This window comes from Corythoichthys intestinalis, chromosome 6 (assembly GCF_030265065.1).
Source record: "Corythoichthys intestinalis isolate RoL2023-P3 chromosome 6, ASM3026506v1, whole genome shotgun sequence".
Lineage (NCBI taxonomy): Eukaryota > Metazoa > Chordata > Actinopteri > Syngnathiformes > Syngnathidae > Corythoichthys > Corythoichthys intestinalis.
In genome coordinates this window covers 18,401,503-18,429,004 of record NC_080400.1, presented here as the reverse complement: position 1 = coordinate 18,429,004, position 27,502 = coordinate 18,401,503, and the positions used below count along the sequence as shown (strand labels likewise).

Sequence of the window (27,502 nt, the reverse complement as noted above, 5' to 3'; positions counted from 1 at the left end):
CCGCTTCTGTCCACAAGCACCGCTAAATTCAACAAAAAAATGAAAACTTTTTACATCGACTATGATGCATGTATGATTATCTAAAAAATGTCTGTGTAAGCTGCAAATAAAAATATTTTTAAATAAATCATGTAGAAAAAAAATACAGTAAATACATTTTAACTAAATGCAAGTCATCAGCCAATCAAACATGTGTTTCAGGGGAGAAAATGGACCAGAACATTCTGCAAGTAAAAGTGGTAAATCTAAGTCTGAACATAATCAAAATAATTCACTTCATAATGGTAGGGTCAATTCAAACCTTACAACATATGGGAATACAATACAAATTACCTATGTAAGTGAACGCATTATACTGTATGATGCAAATAACGTTACTTAAAAGTTGGTGGGGACAATTTCAGCATCATGAAAAGTGGGTGGTGTTATGTCCCTACCATCCCCATGCAAACCTATGCCCTTGGTAAAACGAGTCCGGTTATATAACAGAAGCATGTAATCAGGGGTGCTGCCAGGGATTTTGGGCCCCATGAAAAGATATCACTTTGGGCCCCACCACCAGTGCCGGGGGCACACACACATTTAGAGTATCAACTATGTAATTTCCTGCATTCTGGTGAATCTTTACACACTAATTTGTGTAATTTTCTGCATTAATTTAAGATGAAAATATATTTATGTAAACATACAGCGTATAGAGCAATAATGAAGATACTGATATCATCTATAAGAAATGTACTGAAGGCCATCTTTTACAATCTAAATATATTTTTATTAGAAATATTCTCAAAGCAAATACCATAATGAATGACTTAGAATAAATGTTTTGCTTTAACTTAACTATACTACAGTATACATTACAGTGTACAGTATACAACTGTTTTAGTATGAAGAGCTTGCTAAGGGTTTGCCTGCTGTACTGATTAAATGTAAGCTAAAAGTGGAGCAAACACTAGCTAGCAAACAATTACAGTATTTCATTATGGAGTAGGCTTAGCCCCATTTGGAAACTCGAGATCTCCACTATAGGCTACAGCTCCGAAGCGAGGTCCCTTGTTAACAAACTAAATTCAATTGATGACAAACTAAATTCAATAAATTCTTGACAAACTGGATTCAAGCCGATTTTAAAAAACAAAATTTCCTCACCAACTTTCAACATCTGTAGGATACCAAAAAATGCCGTCATTATTTGGAATTCAAGTTTTTGAATTGGTGAATGTCGCTCACTGAGGCCGGGAAAATCCCATATTTCTTACGGAGTGAGCTGGGACCTCGCTTCAGAGCTTTATAATAGACATCGCCGGGTTCCAGATGGGGCTGGAGTGGGCGAAGATAACAGGTTAATTTTCAGCACTACACTGACACAAGACACCAACCTTCCTTTGTGAAGTACTTTGTCATATCCTGTTGGCCTTTTCTACCCCGCTCCTGTTTTGCTTTCTTTTCTTTCCTCTTTTGATAACCCGATTTTTGTTTTGAAAACATTTCTGCAGTACCGCACACGCCGAGTCATTGACTGATGTAAATGCGCACCGCTGCTCCCGGTCTGATCGAAGGAAAGGCGGACCAAACCATTTAATGAAAATACGGGGAGGTGGCTGGCAATACATATGCTCTCTGGGTGTTTACTTTTTGCCAAAAACAAAACAAGAAAAAGAAACCCTTCATTATATTCCTATTAAAATTATAATGATTATTATTTAAATTTGCAAACGATTACTTAATGTTCTAATTTTCTTTGTGGGCCCCATCAGGGCATTGGCCCTTTGAATCAATATCACTTTTCATCTCTATACGGCGCCCTTGCATGTAATAGTACAGATATTTGGAAATTTGGGGCTTGACTTTTCGCTCCATCACAGGTCAGACAAGAGAATGTGTTGCCAAACTTTAGTGCTGCTTCTTTCTTTCTGTCATCTCTTTTCTGTCATATTCCTAACATCTTTTTTCCTTCAGTCCTGTCTTTCACCCTTCTCCCCTTACTTCCTCCCATCTTTCCATCCAAGCATTTCCTCTTTCATCCTTCTCTATCTTGTTTATTTTCTTGTATCTTGTCCTTCTTCCCATCACTATTCCTATTGTAAATCATGTTTCTTCTAATCCTTGGTTCTTACTTCCTTTCAATCTTCTTTCATTTGTATATACTCGAGTGTAGGTTGTAATATTTTGACAGAAACTTTTGCCCAAAAATGCGGGTGCGACTTATACGCCACATATGCTGACTGACCATTGCCCAATTCAGATCGTCGTAAAACTGAAAAAGCATACATCTTAGCATTAGCTATGTACGCTAACTTTACAGACAAGTTATGATCAAAATATTCCTCTCAAATATTCTGCAAATGTCTAATATAAAAGTGCAGTTACAACATCTCATACAATGACAAAAACATGTGGTGTACTAACAGTACTTATGAACAAAACTTGCCCAAGGAAGAAATAAGGACCAGCATCACGACCGAAGCTGCAGTAGTGTACATTGTGCAGCCATCTTTGCTTTCACAACAAGCCAAGCCACCTCAAGAGGGTGCTCTAGGAGGGCACAAAAAGAGGAATTTAAGGGCTTTCATCCATGATGATGAAGACGAGTTATCATGAGACAGTTAAGAGTTAAGAAACAAAAACTAGAAACTTAAAATATTTACCACACTGGCATTGTTTCTGTTGTGTACTTAGTTGTTACTTTGTATGTAACTTGTTTCTAAAAAACAGTATATAAACTATAAAATATACTAAGTTTTACTGTATCTGTTGCCCGCTGTTGGTATCGAAAATTGATCCAAAAATTTGCTAAAAAATCTCCCATATTGTGGTGTGACCTATATGAGGGTAAACGTAAAATACCGTATTTTTCGGACTACAAGTTGCACCTGAGTATAAGTCACACCAGCCATAAAATGCCCAACGAAGAGAAAAAAAACATATATAAGTCGCACTGGAGTATAAATTGCATTTTTGGGGGAAATTTACTCGATAAAATCCAACACATAGAACAGATATGTCATCTTGAAAGGCAATTTAATATAAATATAAAAATACAATAGAGAACAACATGCTGAATAAGTAAGTGTACAGTGTACAATGCATGAACAACGAAATGCGAATATACCGTCCTCATCAGGATGCTATGGCTCGGTCCTGGCTATACAGCGAGTTAAACTCCCAAATGACGATGCTGGACGTCCGTATAATTTGCTGAATCAATTTCGTCCTCGATATCAAACAGGTTCGCATCAACGTAAATAAATGATAATTAGGTGCTATTGCAGCAATGACACAAACGGTTAGCGTGCTTTCGCTAGCATTAGCACGTCGTTCAAACAACCACACAACTGGCTCTAAGTGTCCGATCGCGGGTGGAAAACACACAACAACAACAGAAAAGATGATCCACACAGGTGTTGCCTCTGTAGAGATATTTTACAAGCATAAACAATGAACGTAGGTTCGCAGCCGTGTCTCTCTCGCTCTCTCTCTCTCTCTCTCTCTCTCTCTCTGTCTCTCTCTCTCTCGCCCACCCGCTCAGAGACGCTGCGTAGCTGTCCGTCTTCTTCTGGCGTGTGAGCGCACTTCTTCACGTAAACGACAAAAAAAAGTGCGCCCCCACGTGGGGGTGAAAGCGCCACAAACTAAAAGCATGCATTTCAATATAAAAAAGTCAAAAACACAATTGAAACACACATTGCCAAAGGCAGAACGCGAACGTAACCATAGCTATTAAAAGTTATTCAGATAACTATAGCATAAAAAACATGCTAACACGTTTACCAAACCATCAGCGTCACTCCAAAACACCAAAATAACATGTGAAATGATATCATAATGTGTTAATAATTTCACACATAAGTCGCTCCTGAGTATAAGTCGCACCCCCAGCCAAACTATGAAAAAAAACTGCGACTTATAGTCCGAAAAATACGGTACCTAATTTTTAAAATCACAAACTAGGGGTGCAACCTATCTGCCGGAGCGACTTATACACGAGTACATACGGTGCTTTCCTTTCTTGGAAAGTAGTGACTGGGCCTGTACTCTGTCAGCACCTTCCTTGTTTTGCTATTCATCTATGGGTTACATGCTTTCCTCTCTTTAAACCACAAAAGAAGGATTAAAAAGCCAAATACTTGAAGTTTACTGCACATTATGTGTGCAGAAATAAATGCGCTTTGGTCTTAAGGGCCTTGTTAATAGCCTTCTCACATTGCTTTTGACAGAGCACTGTCGACAAGCTCATCAAGAAGACCAACTTGGCGCTGGTCATTGGCACACACTCCTGGAGGGAGCAGTTTGTTGAAGCTGTCACTGTGAGCGCAGGTAAATGGACTTGAATGCATGAGAGTCATAAGTAGTAGGCAAATCAAGTTCACGGTGAACTGATTTGTGTTTTTGTTTAAATACTGAAGAATGTCATAAACTCACCAACTGTGTAAATTTATGGTTACCTCTTGGAAGGTGTACTCCTAAATAGAGATGGGAATCGAGAACCGGTTCCATGTGTTTCAATTCCATGGAATCGTTTGGCAGTCTTTCTAATGATTCTCTTATCGATTCCAAAGAGTACAATTTACGTCACTTAAGTTACGCATGTTACACACATTCGATTCAGCAAGGGAGACTACATGATTACTCATAGAGGGACCACCCACAAAGTATAACCTGAAATGTCGTCACCGAGTAATTATGCAGTTGTTTTCACAGGCCAAGTCATTATTAATGAAACAACTTAAAGAAATGGTGATTTCTCCAAAAAGGTCTATTAATGGGTCTATTGTATTCGTCGTCGAATACTCTTTAAGAAAAAAAAAAAACATATATGGATCTAAAATAATCCTAACTGATTTTATTAGCAATTTTAATACTCCTGTTTGGAACAGTTCCTTGTGTATGCGTTCGTTCCCATAGCAACCAGTCAGTTACTTCCTGTTTTTGACCTATGTCACAAGCGCTGCGTATTCTGGGACCGAGAATAGGCGTAACGTGCGCATTTCGAGCAGAGTGTGGCCACCTGTTAATCTGTGTACGTCCATGAACGAATGTAAGTATTTCCTCTTCATTTCATAAAGTTCTTATGATAAGTTGGAGCCGTTATTAGCGCGACCGTTTCGTGTTTTTACTGTTACGTCGGCTGGTTGCTCCCGCTCGTCCTCGCTGTGTCTCCCATTCGTCCTCGCTGCGTCGAGGAGAGCGTTGTTTACATTATATTCGTGTTGCACATTTGTGTTAAGAGGGAATGTGTTAGTTTAGCATCTTAAGATGATGTTGTACATCCATATGAGTGTACAGTGCTTAGCTTTCGCCACTTTTATGGCCAAAATTACTGCACGTGCATGCAGCGTGCTTCCAGGTTGTGCGAGCGCACTCACGCCTCCCCACCTTTGTGTTCATTACACTGTGCGAGTCATGTATGTGTGTTATTGACTGCTTTACAGTCAATTTGCATTCTTTATTGCAAATTACGTCTCAATAATATGCTTAAATTCAGTGCCCATTTGGGGTCCTCCCATCGCAGATGAGGTGGAGATGAACGTTTTTTACAGAGCTTGTCTCCCGAGTTGTCTCCGATCAGCCAGCTGCTGGGCAAGGCCCTCCCAACTCAATGCCAACCGAACATGAGTTCTGTATATAAAAATGCGTAGAGGAAAATTAAACCCCGAAAAGTGACCTCCGTGGTAGCCCCAGTCAAAGAGGCACGCGATCAGTTTTTCCCCAGACATTTCTGCCTGTCAAAACTGTTGCCACTTCCAGGATCACCACTTTTATGCACAAGCAGTCCTGGTTGCTGCTTCCAGGAAATATACTCTGCACCACACCATATGCTTCTATTTGTTATTTTCCAACTGGTGAGAGCGCAACTGAGCATCACTTGTAACATCCCAAGCAATGATGTCAGGGTTCTGTTGTTTTATAAAGGTTTGTTGCAGTCAGAACATGGCGCCTGCTCATAAAAGCAGAGCATGCTCTCCCTGCCACCCTAGCTCCTTTGTGATGCGTCTAGTTGCGATCACGAAAAAAACAGTGATCACAAAATGATGACAGTCTAGAACATAGGTGTCAAACCAGTTCCACAAAGGGCCAAGTGGGTGCTGGAGTTTGTTCCAACCGATACCGCGCAAACAGTTTAACCAATTAATTTTCTGTTGAAACAAGCAGCACCTGACAAAGTTTAACTGATTACCCATGTTAAGAGATCCCATTAGTCAAAAGGTTGAAAAGAAAACCTGCACCCACTTGGCCCTTTATGGCGTCAGTTTGACACCAGTGGTCTAGAAGGTGTAATAATTTCGAAATTTGCCACGGCTTAGGAATGAGTTTCCATTTCAGAGGTAAACCGCGCTGGTGATGACGTAACACATAAGACTTCTCCTTTTTATGCATGCGTAGTTTGCGCAAATGCAGGCGTACCTTGCAGAAGCAGGGAGGCCCTTATATGCACCTTAAATGAAGTGTGGACAGGTATAAAAATAGTCGGCAAAATACCCTGGAGAAAATTATCTGTCCTAGTGTAGACGTAGCCTAAATGCAATCAGTTGATTGCTGTCAGGTGCTTCTTGTTTTCCTCAACCACTCATTGGTTAAACTGCCTGTGTTGGATCAGTTGTAACAAAGACCCGGACCATTGAGGACCGGTTTCCCCACCCCTGCTCTAGATGATAGATCTTGTTGCTTGTAGTCCTTTACTCACTCACTTCCATTGACAGTTATAGACGTCAAATCCATTTCAACTGAGATGGATGACAGAGTGATTATGTTCATGTTTCAATGCTATTGATGGCTACAGACGTATGATCCAATTTGACTGAGGGGCTGCCAGCGATCGAACGGACGCTGCCAACCCTCCCAGTCAAAATGGATTAGACGTTTGTCGCCGTCAAAATCCACCAATAAATCAATACTTTAATTCTCATACTCCATTTAACAAATAAAAGTGGAATGATTTCAAGTTAAGACAAGCGGTTTAAAAAAATGGGTAAATGAATGGCAACATATGCAATTTTTTAACAATGTCATATAATTCCTAAAGCCTGTGACATGTTTTTGTTAAAATATCAGGTCTTATTAACTCACAAAAATAGGCAGATAAATAAAGAATTACTCAATAGGTGGCCAAGCACACCTGCGAGTCAATTATTTCTTTGTAAGCACTTAAAAAGTCACTTTTCCATAGTAGTTCCCCTTTAAATGATCTGATCTGCAGTTTTTTTGCAACATCAGCTTTATAGACTTCAATTCTTGCTGCACCAAGAAAGAAAGCATTAAATGCAAGCACCATCACGGGACATTTTCAAATTGCATCCATGGTTCATTCTTGATTTTAATAACCGTTGTGAGGAGTAAATTACAGTTTTGTTTGGGTTTTTTTGTGCTATCCAAACATTTAAGTAGGCCAGTGTACAGTAAGTGGCATTTTCTACACTACTGTAATTAACTAAGGTATTAAAAGCAGGTACTGACTTAGTGTTCACTCTCCCAGATTGAGCATACTGTTGTTGTGCTTGCTGTTGTGATTGTGTTGCAATTACAGCAGATGTAAAAATGGTGGACTAGCATTTTCTCTCATCAAGTGCTGTAGTTCTTAAGGTGTTCATCATGGAAGATTTGTGTGCACACTATTTTTGGCTTTTGACCTCTAAGTCATACACAGAGGCGTAGCAAGGTTCCCCGGGGGCCCCAGGCACAACAAGCAACAGTCCTTGTCCTTTCGAGCGTGTACAAGTAAGGGGGACAGTTGGACTTGGAGCAATAGCATATTTAATAAGTCTAATAACGCCTCGCTCCCATACAGCGCTTTTTAGGACACTCAAAGTGCCCCCCCCCCACCCCCCCCCCCCCGACCCCACATTGCATTATTCATTCACTCCACACTCAGTGGATGTAAGCTTCTATTGTAACCACAGCTGCCCTGGGGGAGACTGACACCTTCTGAAAAAAATCCCAGATGAAATGTGTGTGTATGTTAATTCTAAACACTGATTTTATGTTCTAGGTAACATCTTTATGTATGAAGAAACGCTAACATGCTGCAATGCTGTTAGCAAACGCTAACAAGCTAGTTTCAACAAGTCAAGGCAGTTAATTGGTTTAGGACATATAAATACTACTTCTAGTACTAGTCTGCAGTGCTTCGACTACATTAGGACGTAAAACTACAGTAACATAGTACACACACTGCTGTCTTGCTTCCTTTTCTCCTCTTCTGTTTTTTTTTCTTTCTTTTCTCACTTCCAGAAGGATAACTTCTCTTCATTTTGCCAATTAAAAAAAGGCCAGATCGCCGCCCACTCTCACTATGAGTCACGTGACACACATACGTACACGCGCAGTATACTGAACTCAAAGGTGGGGGGCTGCGAGTGTGCACTCTTGGCCCTAAAAGTGGCGAAAACTAAGCACTTACATTCGTTCATTGACGCACACATTTTAACAGGTGGCCGTCCTCTGCTCGAAATGCGCACCTTACGCCTATTCTCGCTCCCAGAATACGCAGCGCTTGTGGCGTAGGACAATAACAGGAATGGTTTCTATGGGAACGTACGCAAACCCAAGGAACCTTGCTAAAAGGAGTATTAAAATTGCTAAATTGTTTAGGATTATTTTAGATGCATATATGTTATATTTTTCTTATAGAGTATTCGACGGGGAATACGATAGACCCATTAATAGACTTTTTGGGAAAAATCACCATATCTTTAAGTAGTCACATGAATAATGGGTTGGCCTGTGAAAATCATCGCAAAACAACTCGGCAAGGATTTTCCAGAGAGTACTTGGTGAGTCACTCTTTAAACAATCATGTGGTATTAATAGCTGTTTGGACTTTCTTACACATGTATAATCTACGCGATATGGTTAGTGCTGATTGGGTTTGATAACAGAATCGTTGGATAATCTGCCAAATGATTCCATGGTTTTGAAACACTCCCTACGCTTGTCGCTGCGATAGTGCAGTAAAGCTGTGTGTGCTAAATCTGTTGGCCCTCTGGGGGCCCCTGCTGGCTGGGGGCCCTAGGCAATTGCCTGGTTTGCCTAATGGGACACGACGCCTCTGGTCATGCGCCGCACGTTCATGTTGTTTTAACCACGGACTCCAAGAAAACTAATTTTGATAATCTGAAGAAAAGATCTAAAAATGACTTATCTAAACGTTGAGAATTTATTCCAAGTCGAGCACAACCCTTGGCAAAAATTATGGAATCACTAGTCTTGGAGGATGTTCATCATCAAAATTAAGTGATACCATTATTTTTCCTTCTGCTTGGTCTAAAAAAGTAATTGTTACTGACTACCTCATCTTTACTTTTTGATTTTTTTTTAGGGTTTCTTAAACCCAGAAATTTGACATTTCGACATTTTCACTAGAGAGCATTTGGATGATCCAGAAGAAGACTGGGAGAATGTGTTATGGTCAGATGAAACCAAAATAGAACTTTTTGGTAGAAACACAGGTTGTAGTGTTTGGAGGAGAAGGAATAATGAATTGCATCCGAAGAACACCATACCCACTGTGAAGCATGCGGGTGGAAACATCATGCTTTGGGGCTGTTTTCTGCAAAGGGACCAGGACGACTGATCTGTGTAAAGGAAAGAATGAATGGTGGCCATTTATTGAGAGATTTTAAGTGAAAATCTCCTCCCATCAGCAAGGGCATTGAAGATGAGACGTGGCTGGGTCTTTCAGCATGACAATGATCCCAAACACACAGCCAGGGCAACAAAGGAGTGGCTTTGTAAGAAGCATTTCAAGGTCCTGGAGTGGCCTAGCCAGTCTCCAGATCTCAACCCTAGAGAAAATCTGTGGAGGGAGTTGAAAGTCTGTGTTGCCCAACGACAGCCCCAAAACATCACTGCTCTAGAGGAGATCTGCATGGAGGAATGGGCCAAAATATCAGCAACAGTGTGTGAAAAGCTTGTGAAGAGTTACAGAAAACATTTGGCCTCCGTTATTTCCAACAAAGGGTACATAACGAAGTATTGAGATGAAGTTTTGGTATGACCAAATACTTATTCTCCACCATTATTTGTAAATAAATTCTTTAAATACCAAACAATGTGATTTTCTGTTTTTTTTTTCACATTCTGTCTCTCATGGTTGAGGTTTACCCATGTTGACAATTACAGGCCTCTTTAATATTTTCAAGTGGGAGAACTTGCACAATTAGTGGTTGACTAAATACTTATTTGCCCCACTGTATAAGGATAAGGGTTTTTCCCGATCAGATTGCGTGTTTGGAAATCGAGCCTGATCACATCATTGTTAGAAGATCGGAATATGATTCCGTACAGAAAAGGGTTTTATTTAAGGGCTACAAAACAACAAAATCAGATGTACAAGGTTTTCCTCAAAAAAAAAACAAAAAAATGTATTTTTTTGTACTGTGCAACATTTTTAGAAGATTGGAATCGAGTGGAAACAGATTTTTCTTAATGGCTACAAAGGAATAAAATAATCAACATGGGCAATGACAGTATCAAAAGAAACAAACAAAAAATGTTTCGAAATTAAATGAATTAAAAAATTGCCAGGGCATCCGCTCGGTACCCGGTATCACCAGATCGTCAAAATCAGGTGACTCGGACTCGAACTCTAGGGCAACAATACATGATCGGGACAACTCTAATCTGGTGGTTGAGAAAAGTCCTAAAAACCACACGTAAGGTTTCTTAGCTGCTTCTTCTCCGTTTTAGGTGACGACGACGAGGAAGAAGGCCGCGAGGAACATCTGCCCTCCTGCTACGACTATGTGATGCACTTCCTCACCGTCTTCTGGAAGGTTCTGTTTGCCTGCGTGCCGCCCACAGAGTACTGGAACGGTTGGGCCTGCTTCATGGTCTCCATCAGCGTCATCGGCCTGCTTACCGCCATTATTGGGGACCTGGCATCGCACTTTGGCTGCACAGTGGGACTGCGAGACTCAGTGACCGCCGTTGTCTTCGTGGCTCTGGGAACTTCCATTCCTGGTTAGTGAATTAAATTTGACAGTGACATGTTACTTCTAAATTGATGTGTTTTGATTTCATCAACTACTAAATAAGGAATTTCAAACTTTTTTCAACTGATATCAAATCAAAACACTGCAAGAAAATTGATGTTTCAAACTGTTGAACTTTTTTAGGGTTGTTCTTCAAATATTTGTTGTTTCGGAATTTGATGCTTTTAATTTTCCCAGAGTTGTGTAAAGAGCAAAAAAAACAACAACAACAACAACAAAAAAAACTTAAGTAATGCTCATCTGTACCGGAGCGTATTACTGCCACTCAAAATTTCAGCAGGGCCGAGAACGAAAAGTGGTTTTTGGTATGTGGCAAAATGGATTTGGATTTTGGCATATGGCATTTTTTGGGAAGGGGGCATAATGGATTTTAGCATGTGGCATTTTTCGGGGATGTGGCTTTATTTTTTATTTTTTTTTTTGTATGTGGCAAAATGTATTTTGGCTTGTGACATTTTTTGGGGCATGTGGCATTTTTCGGTATGTGGCAAAATGGATTTTGGCATGTGAGATTTTTTGGGGGGCATGTGGCATTTTTTTGGTATATGGCAAAATTGATTTTGGTATGTGGGGGTTTTTTTGTATGTGGGATCTTTTTTCAGGCCATGTACGTCCGTGCCATTGACGGCTATGCACGTCCAAATTTTCCATTCATTTTAAATGGCCGGGAAAAAAAGATTTTTTTGTACGTGATATTATCATGTAGAAACTTGATCATTCTCATGTAAAAACATGATAATCATCAGATAAATATTTGATCATTTTCATGTAAAAACATGATAATCATGTAAAAACATGATGACTACCATGTAAAAAGTGATCATTTTCATGTAAAAACATGAAAACTATCATGTAAAAAATAGTTTTCACGCTTTTGCATAATACCATCGCGATAATTATGTAAAAACGTGATAATTATCATGTAAAAAGTAATTATTTTTGTGTAAAAACAGATAATTATCATTTAAAAACATGAAAATGTATCACTTTAAAATTCTGAAAGAGAAAACTGCAGAATGGCTAACAATTTGATTAGATTTTATTTCATTCTTGTGTTGAGATTTTAAGTTACTAAGCACCGTGGATGGTGTTAGAATAAGTGTTCGTACACTCAGATGGAATTTAACGTGCAATTTCATGCATTTCATATTATTACATGATAATTACATGATATCAAGTACAAAAGTGATAACTATCATGTAAAAATTAAATACTGGACTTTTTTGGGGGGGGTGGCAGCAATACGTTTCCATACATCAGACACCCTTTGGAAATATCATGTAGAAAAGATGCATTCCTGAAAGGCTCTGTTGTTTCCAAACGATGATGAGGCAAGGTTCATCACTTTGTGAGCAACTGCATGAGTAAATGATCAAAAGTTTAAGTCATATAGGGATTTCGTTATCTACTGTTCATAATATCGTCAGACGTTTTAGAGAATCTGTAGAATTGTTCTTATATATCATGGTCGTTATATATGCCAGGCCAAAGAGGTAAAGGACTATCCAAATTGTCATCAGAACAAAGGTCAAAAGCCAGTATTTGAGATGGTATGGCAGTGGGTAATCTAAACATCCGTGAACGCGCCGTTAGAATACGATTGCTCCATACAGATTTTTGAGCAACATAAGAGTATGCTGCCATCTAAGCAACATATTTAAGAAAAAAAAACTTTTGACAGAAATTCTAACCCCTCATTTTAATTGAAGTTTATATACTGTATACCGTATTTACTTGACTTTCTTGTTATGTTTCCCACACAGACACGTTCGCCAGCAAAGTTGCAGCCGTCCAGGACCAGCACGCCGACGCCTCCGTGGGCAATGTAACAGGCAGCAACGCCGTCAACGTCTTTTTGGGGATCGGCGTGGCATGGTCGGTGGCTGCCATCTACTGGAAGATCAAGGGGAAAAGGTTTATGGTGAAACCGGGTTCACTAGCCTTCTCTGTGACTCTCTTCACCATCTTCGCATTCGTCTGCATGGCCGTGCTGCTGTTCCGACGCCGACCTTCCATCGGTGGCGAGCTGGGGGGCTCTCGATTGTCCCGCGTTCTCACCAGCCTGCTCTTCCTGGGCCTGTGGTTTCTTTACATTCTCTTCTCCAGCCTGGAAGCCTACTGCCACATACCGGGCTTCTAAACAGGAGATGGATACAGTACACGTTAACATGCTGGCCAGGTGTAGAGCAGGGGTTCTCAAACATTGTTGGTCCAGGAACCCCTTACAGAGAGCAATTCAACATGCATCAAACATAATTGCCCAGACGCAGTAGGAGTGACATGTATTTTGTTAGGCCAAGACACCCTAATCTCACAGGAAGATTGCATTTTTCGAGGATAAATTCATAATACATGTTAATCCATTATTCTAGTTTACCGAGTCATATCAAGTAAAATTTACAAAAAGACAACTTGACTCTCATAATACATTGGTACCTCTGGATACCAAAGTTTCGATAAACGAAAAAATTCGTTTTGAGAAAAGCTTTTTTGCTTCATATTATGAAAAATGTTCATCATACGAAAGTAATGATGTACTGTAATAGACAGTTCCTGCTCGCAGCATTGTAATAATGTAGCTTTGTTTGACTATGAATGCAAACAAATTAAATATAAAAATGTGTAACACAATGCCCATATACAGTATATGAAACAAAATAATTTTTAAAGACACAAACAGCGAGATGAAATAGCAAACAAGGGCTGCTGAAGTCGTCTTTTAGCACTCAGTGTTTGCCTTGACCTCCTGTAGTAATGTGATAACATCTGTAGAGTGAGCCTAGCAAACTAGTTACACATAAGCGCCACTAGGGGTCGACAAAGCATTATGAATAAAGGCAGTCAATCAGAGGACATGACAGCAAATTTAACATAATGCTTGGAATGAATTAGTCGATTTACAAAATGTGAAAACGCATTTAACGAAAAATTCCTGATAAGAAAGCCACCTTGGAACAAAATCATTTTGTATCTCGAAGCACTGCTGTATCTAAATTTGGCTCCTACATTAAAAAAAGAAAATCTGAAAATTTTATTGTCAAATATCCAATTGAAAAAAAAAAAGACTTCAGTCCTTTATGCATACATTTTTTTGTCTTTGGAGTGAAAAAAATTACATGTGCAAAGACATCAGTTGTGTTATGACTATTAGTGCAATCGAAAGGGACCAGTTGGTTCCTGTAGTGCTGGTGACGCCTGGTAGTTGAGACAGACACAATTATTTTTGTCTGATTTTATCATTCTTTCACTCAATTTAAAGCCATTTCTTCACCAATTGCTTAAGAAATATAATCTCGTTCTTCCTTATCGCAATTCATGCAATTCATCGTCTCTGAATAAAGCTGGACAAACAGACAGAAATACTGTATATTATGATTCGTCAATATCAAATATGATCTTTTAATTGGCCTGGCTTCATAGTTTTGTCTTATTCGATACACGGCCCTATATTTTTTTGATCAAATCAACTTTATTGCAACTCATTTTGTGGACCCTGAACTACAGCTCGTGGACACCTGGGTACCAGGACCCTGAGTGTGAGAGCCACTGCTCGAGAGGGCTTTTTGATAAACACACAAAAACATAGACACACATATGACATTTCTGCATGTATAACGTGTCAGCGAGCAAATCAGAGAGCAAAAGGAAGTGTTTGGACGTCAATGAATGTAACATGAATGCAAAGGAAGCTGGTATGGACGAAAAAATCCATTGGCAGAGGCAAAACGGAGTGGAATGTTTACAATGACTTTGTTAAGTGTTTACACGGATTAAAGGACACATCGGAAGGAAGGCACTTTTAAATAGAACTGCTGTACATATCCAGAATGAGACAGACCCTCCTCCCCGCCCAGTGAACTTCTCAGGAGGAATCAATTGTCGCTCTAGGCTTGGCCGTCATCCTGCACGGTTTCGAACTTTCCATGATAGCCATATCCACCCTGGGACAGGGATGAGGATTTGTTTTTGTTTTGTTTTTAGACAGGTGCGGCAACATCACCTCATTTGTGGAAGTAGAATCACACTGTGAAAACAGCTATCATTTTGTGTTTTTACATGTGTTTTAGCTAAGGTTTCTAGACTAATGTTTCTCAAAGTGTTGTCAGTGGTGGCCTTCCCAAAATTATTCTGAGTGGTTGCGGTTCATGGGTAATTTAGGCCTTGTTGAGACTGGCAGCCAAAATCCAATATTTAGCCCATCCAGCTTTTGTGGTTTGAACAGTAACAAATCGCACATCTGATTCCAATAGGATTACTCCTCACATCTGATTTTTAGGGCTGACTGGTCACACTATTTCTATCAAGTGTTCAAATCAGATCTGGGCCTGTTCAGACTGGGCCAAATTATTGACACACCTGACAGGTTGCTGTGGCAACAAATGCGCCGTCCAGCATAGAGTAATATCACAGAAAGTCAAATCTTAGCTCTTCAGACTGCAAAGCATCGTGTACATATCTGATATGAAACTACTACAGTAATGATTGAGGGATCACTGGCTACGTTCATACTGCAGGTCTTAATGCACAAGTTCGATTTTTTGTCATATCTGTTTTTTTGGCATGCCCGTTCAGACTGCTTTTCTCCATTGAGAACGTTCAAGTACTACGCATGCACACTAATTTGCAGTCCGGCACGCGCTGAGCAAGAAGACCCTCATGCGCAGAAGCATCAAAACAAATTACTACACATGCTGGCTGTCATTCGTCATGCCAGGGCAATTATGTTTTGATTCGCAGAAAGAGGACACAAATAACAGATATAAATAATCCCTGTTTAGGCTTCTGTGGATCGATAGCAAACACGCACTGTACGTGCATGTCACACACACATTTGGGGAGTTTGCCCCAACTCTCGGCCGTGTAAGCAATCTTGAAATATTGCTCACATAGAGCAGAGAGAAAACCGATCATTCTCAGGCTTATCCTCAAGCTTTTTTTTTTTTTTTTAATGACTGTTGCCAAGCCCGACCCTTCCCCAAAAGCCGTGTTCAAGGCAAGCTAGGCGCTAACGGACAGCTGCACCACTACCGTAGCGCGCCGTCTCTCTCGCTCTTTGACAGTGTTGGGCACGTTACTTTAAAAACGTAATTAGTTAGTTACTCACTACTTCTTCCAAAAAGTAATTGAGTTAGTAACTGAATTACTCTATAGTAAAGGTAACTAGTTACTAGGGAAAGTAACTATTTCCGTTACTTTAAAAAGAAGTTATTGTATGTCAAAAAATTTGAAATTTTCTGAGCAGTATTCGAGTCAGTTGAATAGAGAAGAACAGACAGGTAGTTGTTTTATAGAACCTTGTAATATTTATTGCACCTCACCAGCAACAGATTTATCCTACACTTGAAGTGCAACAAAAATAAACAGTAAACAATATAATAAAATAACAATCAGCAGTAAACAATATAAAGTGACTTTAAAAAATTAAATCTAACTCTCACAACCTGAGACAACTGGTCAAAGAGACATAGCATACTGTACTTCAAGTATTTTGACTTCTCCACCTCGTAAAGGACAAATTTTCCTCTGAATGCTCAGCCATCATATCCCTCCCCTCTGCATCTGTTTTGCGTGTGTGTGTTTGCCGCACGTGCTGTTCCGGTTTGTGTGTGAAAACACCGGCTCTGATTGGCTTGCCATGACACATGACTCTAACCCTCAGCCAATCACAATCACTTCCATCGCATCTATCCAGGGGGTGCATTCAGGTAGCCTCGTTCCCCTACTCCTCCCGTCACCCTCAAAGCGTCTGCCGTCCTCAAGATGGAAGCAGCATTCTTGCTGGCTGACAGTAGGGGATGGGAAGGAGGCTAGCATACAGGTGTAGCAAGCACAGAAACGTTAGCAACCTTTGGAAAGCATTGTCTAATTGAATGAGCAGGGACAAACACCCTGGAGTCATAAGAAGTACTGTACGTGCTGTAATATTCTGATACAGAATTATCCAAAGCACTCTAAAGTGCACATGGCGCCAATATTGTTTTGCTCACATGATGCGGGAGTGAGTTAGAGACACGGCCTACCAAGAGCCGTACGTTTGTGTTAATGTTGAAGTTAAACATGCTATTAAAGAAACAGAGTGCCTGCACGTCCTGTGTGGTATATCTTTGCAAAGAAAAAGCAAAAAAACAAAACACGTGCGCTATTCTCGAACCTGAACACACCCCAAGTCTTGGATGACAAATAAACAGAGCAGAGCAGACTCGCTACGGCTGGTAGTTTCTTCAATTTATTCAGATTAAGTAACGCACCGTTTTTGACCGTCATTAACGGTAACGGCATTGTAACGGCGGAAAAAAAAAAATTAGTTAGATTACCACCTTACTGAAAAAATAACGCCGTGATGTAACGGTGTTATTTATAACGGTGTTATTCCCAACACTGCTCTTTGATTACGTAATTGCTGCATGAATTCCGATTTGGGAGACTTGCCAGTTCAGACCGCCGTGACGTTCTGGAAAAATGTGGCCCAGATCGGATTTAAACCACATACGAAAGTGACCTAGATCGGATTTGAAATGGTCCACTTCTATGCGACTTGTCCCGTTCAGACCGTCAAGTTAATGCCTCACTAGAGTCGGAAAACTACTAAAAAATCGGATTCGTGCATTAAGACCTGCAGTACGAACATAGCCACTGTAAAAAAAAAAAAAACCTGTAAAGAAAATTGAGGGTTGGAAGTTCCAAGGCCCCACTATAACTGTTAGCTGATAGCAGGCATGTCGGGCAGTTGGTTGTCGGGTTTTAATTTATGAAGAAATGGTCTAATTCCTGAAAGACTTGGAGAAACACTGATCTAGACGTACGTAACTACTCCAGCACAAATCTTATTTCTTTATCTACTAGGTAGTGCATGGGTGATTATTTGGCATATATAGCCAGGGAATTTTTTGACACGGTGTACATCTTGGCAGTGTGATCTTTGCCTCTACACTTCTCAGTGCTACCATACCATCCATACAATGCCTTAATAATGAAAGCACCCAGTCTTTGTAAAGCCAGTTTCTATCGGGTTTCTGTAATTGTACTGCACTTGGGATTCATGAAAAATTGATTTCGGGCAACAGCTTGCTGAGCTAGGGTGGCATGTTTGTATCGGTATGTGATCTCATGGACCAAGTAAACATCCTTTCAGCAGCAGGTGCTGCATTGCCATTTCCCTGTGTAAATCAGATCTAATACCTGTAGTGCTAGTATTAGGTTTTTTTGTTTGTTTTGTTTTGTTTTTTAGTCACTGGATTCAGGTATCTGTAATATATGGGGCACCGTTTGTAAAGCAGCACATGCGGAAAATTACGACAACATTTTCTCACATTTAGTGCCACACAGTGTTTAAAATAGTGTGAAATTTTTAGAGTCACTTTTATTTGCACCTTTACAACATTATTTAGCAACTTAAATATTCATTTTTAAATAAGTTTTGGACCTGATTCTTTAAATCCAGAACTAAATATTTAATTTAAATGTTAAAATTTATATCCTATATCCTAAATGTTAAATCAGGAAACGGTCGGAACTAAATATTTAGCTTAATATGCAAATCTACATGACTGGAGACCAGAAGTAACAAAATAAAAGCTGGTGGAGAAGCTCAGACTGTCTGTTTAGGTTGCTTGAAAATGAATAAAACCTACTCAACGGTGGCAGTCTGCTCTTAGACATGACTCATTGTGATAATAACAATATATAGGTAAAATACATATTTAGGAGAAACTATTTAAAGAGGATTTCGTGTGTCCCAGCTTTTATTTTGTTACTTCCGGTCTCCAGTCATGTGAATTTGCATATTAAGCTAAATATTTAGTTCCAACCGTTTCCAGATTTAGCATTTAGGATATAGGATATAAATTTAAGATTTAAATTAAATATTTAGTTCTGGATTTAAAGAATCAGATCCAAAACTTCTTATTTAAAAATGAATATTTAAGTTGCTAAATAATGTAAACGTGCAAAAATAAATAAATAAATAAAAAGTGACTCTAAAAATTTACACCGCGTTTTAAACACTGTGTGGCGCTAAATGTGAGAAAATGTTGTAATTTTCAGCATGTGCTGCTTTACAAACGGCGCCCCATAGTAATACAGTCTTTTGAGGCAACTTTTTTCACGGTTTTTCACAGTAGGATGAGGACTCCAATTTACCTGTGGGTACCTCAATACGATTTGCGATACAAGGCTCACGGTAACTATCTCACGATAAGGCGATACAACAATTATCGATACATGGGTCAGGAAGTCATTCTAGGATTTTCTACAAAACAACTAATAAACAGAAAAACAAGCTATTTTCATCCTTCTGCCGTAAAATTGGAATAAGTTAACCGCTATTAGACGTCCAATCCGTTTCAACTGGGAAGGTGAAAGCCGTTTATACGCTGCCTTTCCTCACACTTCAAACGGATTGGACGCGTTGCACGGCAGTCACTGCCATGCAATGAGTTAATTTCAGGGCATTTCACGTCATTTCCTGCTGATTTTTGGTCACTTCCTGTTGATTTTGGGCAACTGAAAGGGAAGTGACTAAAGAATGTCCTCAAATGAATAAGAAGTGACTCAAAACCTACAGCAAGTATTCAGGAAACGCCCTAAAATGAACAGGACGTGACCTGTAAATGCCCACAAAAGACGGGCTGTGAATGCAATGATTTCAGTGCCACTGATGGCGCTAGACGTTCAATCCAGTCAAAATAAATTGCAAGTCTAGCTCCGTCAATGGCAGTCAAGTGAGCTAACCGAGACACTAACGGAGGATTTTGGTAGCAACCTGCTGAGGTTTTTTTTTTTTTTTTTTTTTTTTAAACGATATACTGAATCTTAGCGAGAGCATATCGATAACCTTTTGGGCTACATAGTATCGCGATACATCACCTTTTCGATATATTGTAAAATTGTCTCACCGCTAGTTACTGGTGGCAGCATTTGCTTGAAACGGTGTCCTGTTGAATTCTGATTCTAACCAACACGAACCAGTCATACCACTAACAAGTCCTATAATAATACTTTAGCCCAAAACTAATCAACATACACTTACGGTTTAAGCTACTAAAAAAATTCATAATGAAGCAGGTGCAAAACACAAGATGTACAGCCATGCATGCAAACTTGCTTTGTGCAAAGAGTTCATAACATGAGCCCAGAGTACAAGCATCACAAGTGCAGCACAGTCCTCCGGACAATTGTTTACTGTAATTTTCTGCACGGTGACAACACCCCGTCGCCAGCAACAAGTGCAATCTGTCATACTGAGATGAGAACCACTCTATTCATTTTGCCTAAATGAAGCAAACTTTGTAACCTTTCTAGAGCTAATTTTGTATATTTTCCTCGCAGCGACAACAGAATATTTTTATTTTTTACTTTTGAACCATGTTCAGAGTTGTCTAAGTGCACATAAACAAACTAGAGTTTACATGACTTCGTTACTGACTATAGAGATTTTGATACAAGCCTCAAGTGTAGAGTATCATAAATGGGTGTATCAAATGGAGCGAGCTGATTATGTTTTGAGTTAAAGAGCATTTATTTATATATTTATTTATGTAAAGTAAATGAAGATGATAAGCTGCACCTGCAGGTCCTTGGTTTCAATATGTGCAATACAGAAAATGTGGCTGTGTTTGGAGTCATTCACATTCTCACAAACTTACTTCAGAATGTCTGGATTTTTCAATAGTGTAATACAGTGGTCCCCAACCACCGGTCTGTGGACTGGTGCCGATTTGTGACCCAATCTTTACCGATCCACAAGAGAAATATTTATCTCCAGTTTAAACCCCTGGCACACGGGTAAAGTGATCAGGAACCAGCGGCGAGCTGCACCTTAGGGTTCCCAGATCAGTGTCCAGCCCATTCCTAACATAAATATAACCCGCCCAGTTCACAGAGCGCGATACCAGTACGCGGATGGCAGCACAAAAAATGATTCATTGTGTATATCAGTCCTTTGTTGAGGTTTCCCAAGCATTGGGATGCTTGAAAGGTGGTTCAACCACGTTCTCATCGAAACTGGTATATCTCGCCTTCCTCCTTGTGCGTGTTTCGTTTGCTGTCTTTCTTGTGCAAAAATGAACAATAAATGCATTCGTGCTTGGGATTTGGGTTGTGGCAAGGTCTGTCTTTAGCCATTGTGTACCCCACCACTCCCATTTTTTGCTGCTGTGTGTCCTATCTACACCCGCCCCCGGGTCCACGAGAAATATGAAGTAGTAGCTTTACCGGTCCGCGATGACAAAGAGGTTGGGGACCACTGGCGTAATAAATTATATCTATATACAGTGGTGCAAATAAGTATTTAGTCAACCACTAATTGTGGAAGTTCTCCCACTTGAAAATATTAGAGAGGCCTTTAATTGTCAACATGGGTAAACCTCAACCATGAGAGACGTAATGTGGAAAAAAAACCCAGAAAAACACATTGTTTGATTTTTAAAGAATTTATTTGCAAATGATGGTGGAAAATATTTATTTGGTCAATACCAAACATTCATCTCAATACTTTGTTATAACAGAGGCCAAACGTTTTCTGTAACTCTTCACAAGCTTTTCACACACTGTTGCTGGTATTTTGGCCCATTCCTCCATGCAGATCTCCTCTAGAGCAGTGATGTTTTGGGGCTGTCGTTGGGCAACAACGACTTTCAACTCCCTCCACAGATTTTCTATGTGGTTGAGATTTGGAGACTGGCTAGGCCACTCCAGGACCTTGAAATGCTTCTTACGAAGCCACTCCTTTGTTGCCCTGGCTGTGTGTTTGGGATCATTGTCATGCTGAAAGACCTAGCCACGTCTCATCTTCAATGCCCTTGCTGATGGAAGGAGATTTTCACTCAAAATCTCTCGATACATGGCCCCATTCATTCTTTCCCTTACACAGATCAGTCTTCCTGGTCCCTTTGCAGAAAAACAGCCCCAAAGCATGATGTTTAAACCCCCATGCTTCACAGTGGGTATGGTGTTCGTCGGATGCAATTCAATATTCTTTCTCCTCCAAACACGAGATCCTGTGTTTCTACCAAAAATTTCTATTTTGGTTTCATCTGACCATAACACATTCTGTCAGTCGTCTTCTGGATCATCCAAATGGTCTCTAGCGAACCACAGACGGGTCTGGACGTGTACTTTCTTCAGCAGGGGGACACGTCTGGCAGTGCAGGATTTGAGTCTTGAGAGTCTTGAGTCTTGCTCTTGAGATCTTGCATGGAGCCCCAGATCGAGGGAGATTAGTGGTCTTGTATGTCTTCCATTTTCTAATAATTCCTCCCACAGTTGACTTCTTTACACCAAGTGTTTTACCTATTGCAGATTCAGTCTTCCCAGCCTGGTGCAGGTCTACAATTTTGTCTCTGGTCTCCTTCGACAGCTCTTTGGTCTTGGCCATAGTGGCGTTTGGAGTGTGACTGACTGAGATTGTGGACAGGTGTCTTTTATACCGATAATGAGTTAAAACAGGTGCCATTAATACAGGTAACGAGTGAAGCCTCTTTAGACCTCGTTAGAAGAAGTTATACCTCTTTGACAGCCAGAAATCTTGCTTGTTTGTAGGTGACCAAATACTTATTTTCCACTCTAATTTGGAAATAAATTCTTTAAAAAACAATGTGATTTTCTGTTTTTTTTCTTCCAAATTCTGTCTCTCATGGTTGAGGTTTACCCGTGTTGACAATTACAGGCCTCTCTAATCTTTTCAAGTAGGAGAACTTGCACAATTGCTGGTTGACTAAATACTTATTTGCCCCACTGTATAAGATACAATATAGTAGTCCACTCATCAATCAAAGAGTTATTTTTTCCAATTCAAAATAAACAAAAACATGCAACATACTAGATCAAAGTTAGCTGTTGGACATCCCATTATATACATGTAACAGTTCATAGTTTTCAACAACGTACTGTATTTGTATTTTGCAAAATTAATACAAAGCACAACATATCTATCTGAGTGATGTGTTGCTCTACATATTAAATGTATATTTTAGCCAGTTTACGCAATGCATCGTGGGATGTATTGCTTTTCAGGTAACCATAGGATACGGACTACTTTTCAAGATGCATTTTGGAATAGATTGAGGGCTCAAATCGAGATTTACTACACATTTAAACATCACTATAAAATAACACACTGTGATTCCTAACACAGCCTTTCTTTTATTAGCTTCTTCGACGTGAGGTTGTCTCCGTCACATGCAGTGTTTTTGTCGTTTCTCATCCGGCTCCCTTTTGTGGTGGAGTTATTTTGAGTGTACCTATGTAGCATGTTTACGTAAAGGAACAGTGATAAACGTGGATAGAAAATAACTGAGAGCTGGCGAAGAACTGTTTTTCAACATCCAGCGAAATATTCCAATTTTCCAGAACTTGTTTGGCTGCGACCTATGCTGTTCTCTAGTTGATGTAATACTGTACTCTATTTCCTCTCTCCTGTGTGTGAGTATGTGTGTTCTCGCCATGTACATCTACAGTTGCATGACAAACCCCTCATGTTTTATGTGTTCTTAGCAGCATGTGAAGGACACCTACGGGTGTTTCTTATAGGGTCAGTTCCCTTTTGACTACCGTTCAATGATGGGTAATTTAAAATCGCAAGTGACATGAACATTAATGTCTACAATGTTGTTGTCTTGGACAAACTGTTAAAATAAAAGCCTGCTCTGTTGTTTTCAAGGTGACTTTTCTAAGCCATGTTGCAGGTCTTTGTTAACGTACAAAACTGTTGTTTGTGTACCCTGTCTTCTGTCGTGTTCCTCTGTGTCTGTGTGTGAACAATTCTCTCTCTGCTTGAACCCTTGTCGATAAAAAAACAACAAAAAAAACAACTGATGATGGGATTGACATTATCATTTATTAACAGCTGTGATACATTATTATCTCAGAATAATATTTAAGTTTTATATCAAATGTATATAAATGTTTAAAGAAAATGCTTGTTTTCAGAACATGGCATGAGTTGTAATGTGTAACCGAAAGAAAAAAGTTCTTTAGTCAACAGAGGTTGACTTTATTTGAATATATTTATTTTCAATGCAGCACGTGTCATGAGTTGTATTATTTTTGCACAACATGAAATATTAATCAATTCTTTATAGCTGTTGTTGGCTTACAAGTGTGAAAAGTAGTGATGGGCGATACCAGTGATTTTGGATTCGATGCGATACCAAGTAATACCAAGGCCAAATATTGCGATCCCGATCCGATATTGATACCGGAAGTTCATATTTTATATACAACACATTTCTATTTATATACACAACCCTGCAGAGTTCTCAGCCATTCTGATGATACCTAATGTACAACTACAGCAAGCACTCAAAAACTATTAAAAGTCTCTTTGTGTCAAATATGCATTGCAATGGAAAAACTGCTAGTTTTAATAACTAGCAAAGCAGTTTCCCTACAAACTCACAAACCAATCCATCAACAACAAAATCTGATTAGTCAGTCTCACTCTTTAACCCTGACCCTTAAATTCATATACGCAGAACATTTCCCTGCTACACGTTGTATTTGATCAAATTTTAATCTACCTAAGTGAAATATTTTTTATCTAATTAACGAACGAATTAATAGTTGCATGTTACTGCCTTCTAATAGTAGATCAATAAAAACAAATCCAATAAACAATAGTCACTTGCAATTTAAACAAAACAAAAAAAGTAATAATAGTTAATATTAGAAATACAGTAAGGGGAGATGTGTCTTTTTAAAATGTTAAGTAATAATTTATATATTTTTTTATACCCAACTTGCTTGCTAGTAGTTCAGTTGACTATCCTATGGAATGTGATGTGGGCTGATTAGTCCTCATTGTATCAAAAATTAATAAAATGGAGACTCACATTTAGGTTACAGTAATACTTCACTGTTAAATATGTCACTATGGTCATTTTACCTTTTTTATATAATGCGGTATGAACTTTGCTTTTCACAAACAAGATGTAGCTATAACTTTCCTTTACAAAGCATATTCAATGGTGCTGCAAAGTTCTTTTTATGTAAGATGACAAAAACACCATATTTATCGTTTTATATTGCACATCAGCCACTAACGCTTATATGGTCTCTGATTATCTATTAGCACCTACGTTACCTGGATAAGTCCTGCCTTTCGCAAACGCCACTTCTGAAGAGCTTTACTTTTGCTCCGGTGGCGTGGTCTTTTTTCTCGTGTCCTCCTCGGCTTGAGCGGCACGTTTTTCATGTAATTCGTCATGTGCTTCGGGATGCAAGTTTTTCATTTAATTCGTCATGTGCTTCGGGATGCACGTTTTTAAGGTGTTTCGTGAGGTTTGTGGTATTACCACAATATCTGACAGTTTTGGCACAAACTGTGCACTTAGCCTCGTTGCTATTTATTGAATTGAAATATGTCCAAACCAGACTTCTTTTACGTTCCGTCGTCAATGCCGCAGCCATGCTACCAGCCTACCAGCTTCCAAATGATTGTTGTGGCTGTGTTGGTGCCTCGTGAGAGGGGCGGAGGAAAAGCATGCTGATCGATGCACAGGATAGGGACGTAAATGGGGGCGGGAGCAGACGCCAATGCACTGCTTATGTGCGTGCACTGCTTACGTGCGTGTAGAACGCGAAAGGGAAAAGTAGTACAAAAAGTGTGCACAAAAATATAGCCAAAAAATAGACAAAGAAAATATAATACTGTATATTAATTCCAAATATCGATACTTTTGCTTGGGGATCGATACCTAAAACTCAACGCGCTGGATCGAAATATCGATATTTTGGTATCGATTTTCCCATCATTAGTGAAAAGGCCTTCCAGGCTTCAATTCATCGGCTGACAAAAGTGAGAATGTCAGGACATATTCAGACAAACAACGAACTGGTCACCAGTCAATTTTATAAATTCACCTGCAAATCCTTTGCCTATGGCTGTAGGGCAGGAGTGTCAAACTCATTTGGGTTCATGTGCTACATTGATGGCAATTAGATCTCTTGGGCCAAATTAGTTTTTTGTGGCAGATAAGTAAACTCATTGGCTGCCATTGACTGTGCTTGACGTCCAATCCATTTTGACTGTTCTCCAGGGACTGGAGGATAAGCATTCACAGCCAGTCTTTCCAGTATAAGTGAAATGGACGTCTATCATTGTCAATGGCAAGCGGTGAGTAAATTTTGCGTCAATTCCTTGTAATTTTAAGATACTTATGGGTCACTTTCTGTAGATTTTGGATAATTTCTTGTTTATTTTTCAGCCATTTACAGGCTGACTCCTGTTTATTTTGGGGCACTTACTAGGAGACTTCCTGTTGATCTGGTTTCACTTCCTGTTGGTTTTGGGTCATTTTTAGCACACTTCATTGTTAACTTATTGTCAGGGAAGCTCAAGTTTGAACTCCAAGACAAGTGTTACCTCGATAGCTCGATTACAGAAATGAATACGACCCCAACCATGGATTGCTTTTCTTCGAAGGCTTTATAAACAAGAGCTCTTGGGTACAAAATGATGCGACCCAGCTAGGAGCTGTGATCACCCAGAAAGTACGAAGAAGTACAATAGAGGATGGACATTTATACTGTTGAAAGTGTGGTACTGAAGTCCACCATGAAACGAAATTTACTAAGAAAACGAAACTCATCATCTCACAGACCTGCGTATTTTTCCATACAAAAACATCTTTGAGGTGAGACCTTGAACACCGGTCCCGGCTAGAATGAAGATAAGAAACCACAGCCCTCCCTTGTATTCATTCAGGGCATATTGGAAAACAGGAACATACTGTAACAGTCCATATTTGGGCATATTGTGATACCATCTACATTCGTCAAGGCCATGAGAAGGCACACTCAACAGATTAATATAACAATGATACTCTATACTGCAATGTTCTCATGCAAGCATAACAAAAGCATACAAAATATAATGTATAATGGTTGTGTTTTAAGCATGAATAAAATTCTCTCTTACACTTATTGGCTGCCATTGACAGTACTAGACATCCAATCGATTTTGACTGGGAGGGGGCAAATGAACCAATTGAACATCTGACACAAAAGTGAGCCAAGTGCAGTAAGTGTATGCACTCGTTCACAGAAATCGTAACTATGGTTTTACGGCACCAATGTCAAAATAAAAGCATATGGTTTTGTATGTACAGTATGAATGAGATACAATGTGTCTGTTGAGCAGAATAACACCGTGGGCTGGAGTGGCCCACCCATTTGACACCTCTAGCCTATGGCACCAAAATAGTCAGGCACAACTCTGGACACTTTAATACGGTTTGTTATAAACCGAACGGTTGGAAAATATGTCAGGATTTCACTGAGTCCTAGTATATTTGTAAAGAAAATCACTCACTGTCAGGGGTGGGTAGTAACTCATTACATTCACTCCGTTACATTTACTTGAGTACATTTCTGGGGGGAAAATGTACTTCAAAGAGTAGTCTTACTAAGCCATACTTTTTATTTGAGTAGATTTGTGAAAAAAAAAAAACGCTACCACTCCGCTACTTTGGGCTGCACGAGTCGTTATATTTTTTCCTCTTTATTCTACATAC

At 39.5% G+C, this 27,502-nt stretch overlaps 1 protein-coding gene across 4 annotated transcripts in view; it reads left to right on the top strand.

The window, feature by feature from the left end:
• Nucleotides 1–18,478, top strand: part of slc8a2b (solute carrier family 8 member 2b) — a 166,147-nt gene extending 147,669 nt beyond the window's left edge. For all 4 annotated transcript variants that reach the window (XM_057838246.1, XM_057838250.1, XM_057838247.1 and 1 more), the window contains 3 exons: nucleotides 4,218–4,317; nucleotides 10,687–10,959; nucleotides 12,755–18,478. In XM_057838246.1, the coding sequence (XP_057694229.1) occupies nucleotides 4,218–4,317; nucleotides 10,687–10,959; nucleotides 12,755–13,131 (750 nt within the window). In that variant the 3' untranslated portion in view covers nucleotides 13,132–18,478. The remainder of the gene's footprint in view (nucleotides 1–4,217; nucleotides 4,318–10,686; nucleotides 10,960–12,754) is intronic.
• Nucleotides 18,479–27,502: the final 9,024 nt, after the last annotated feature.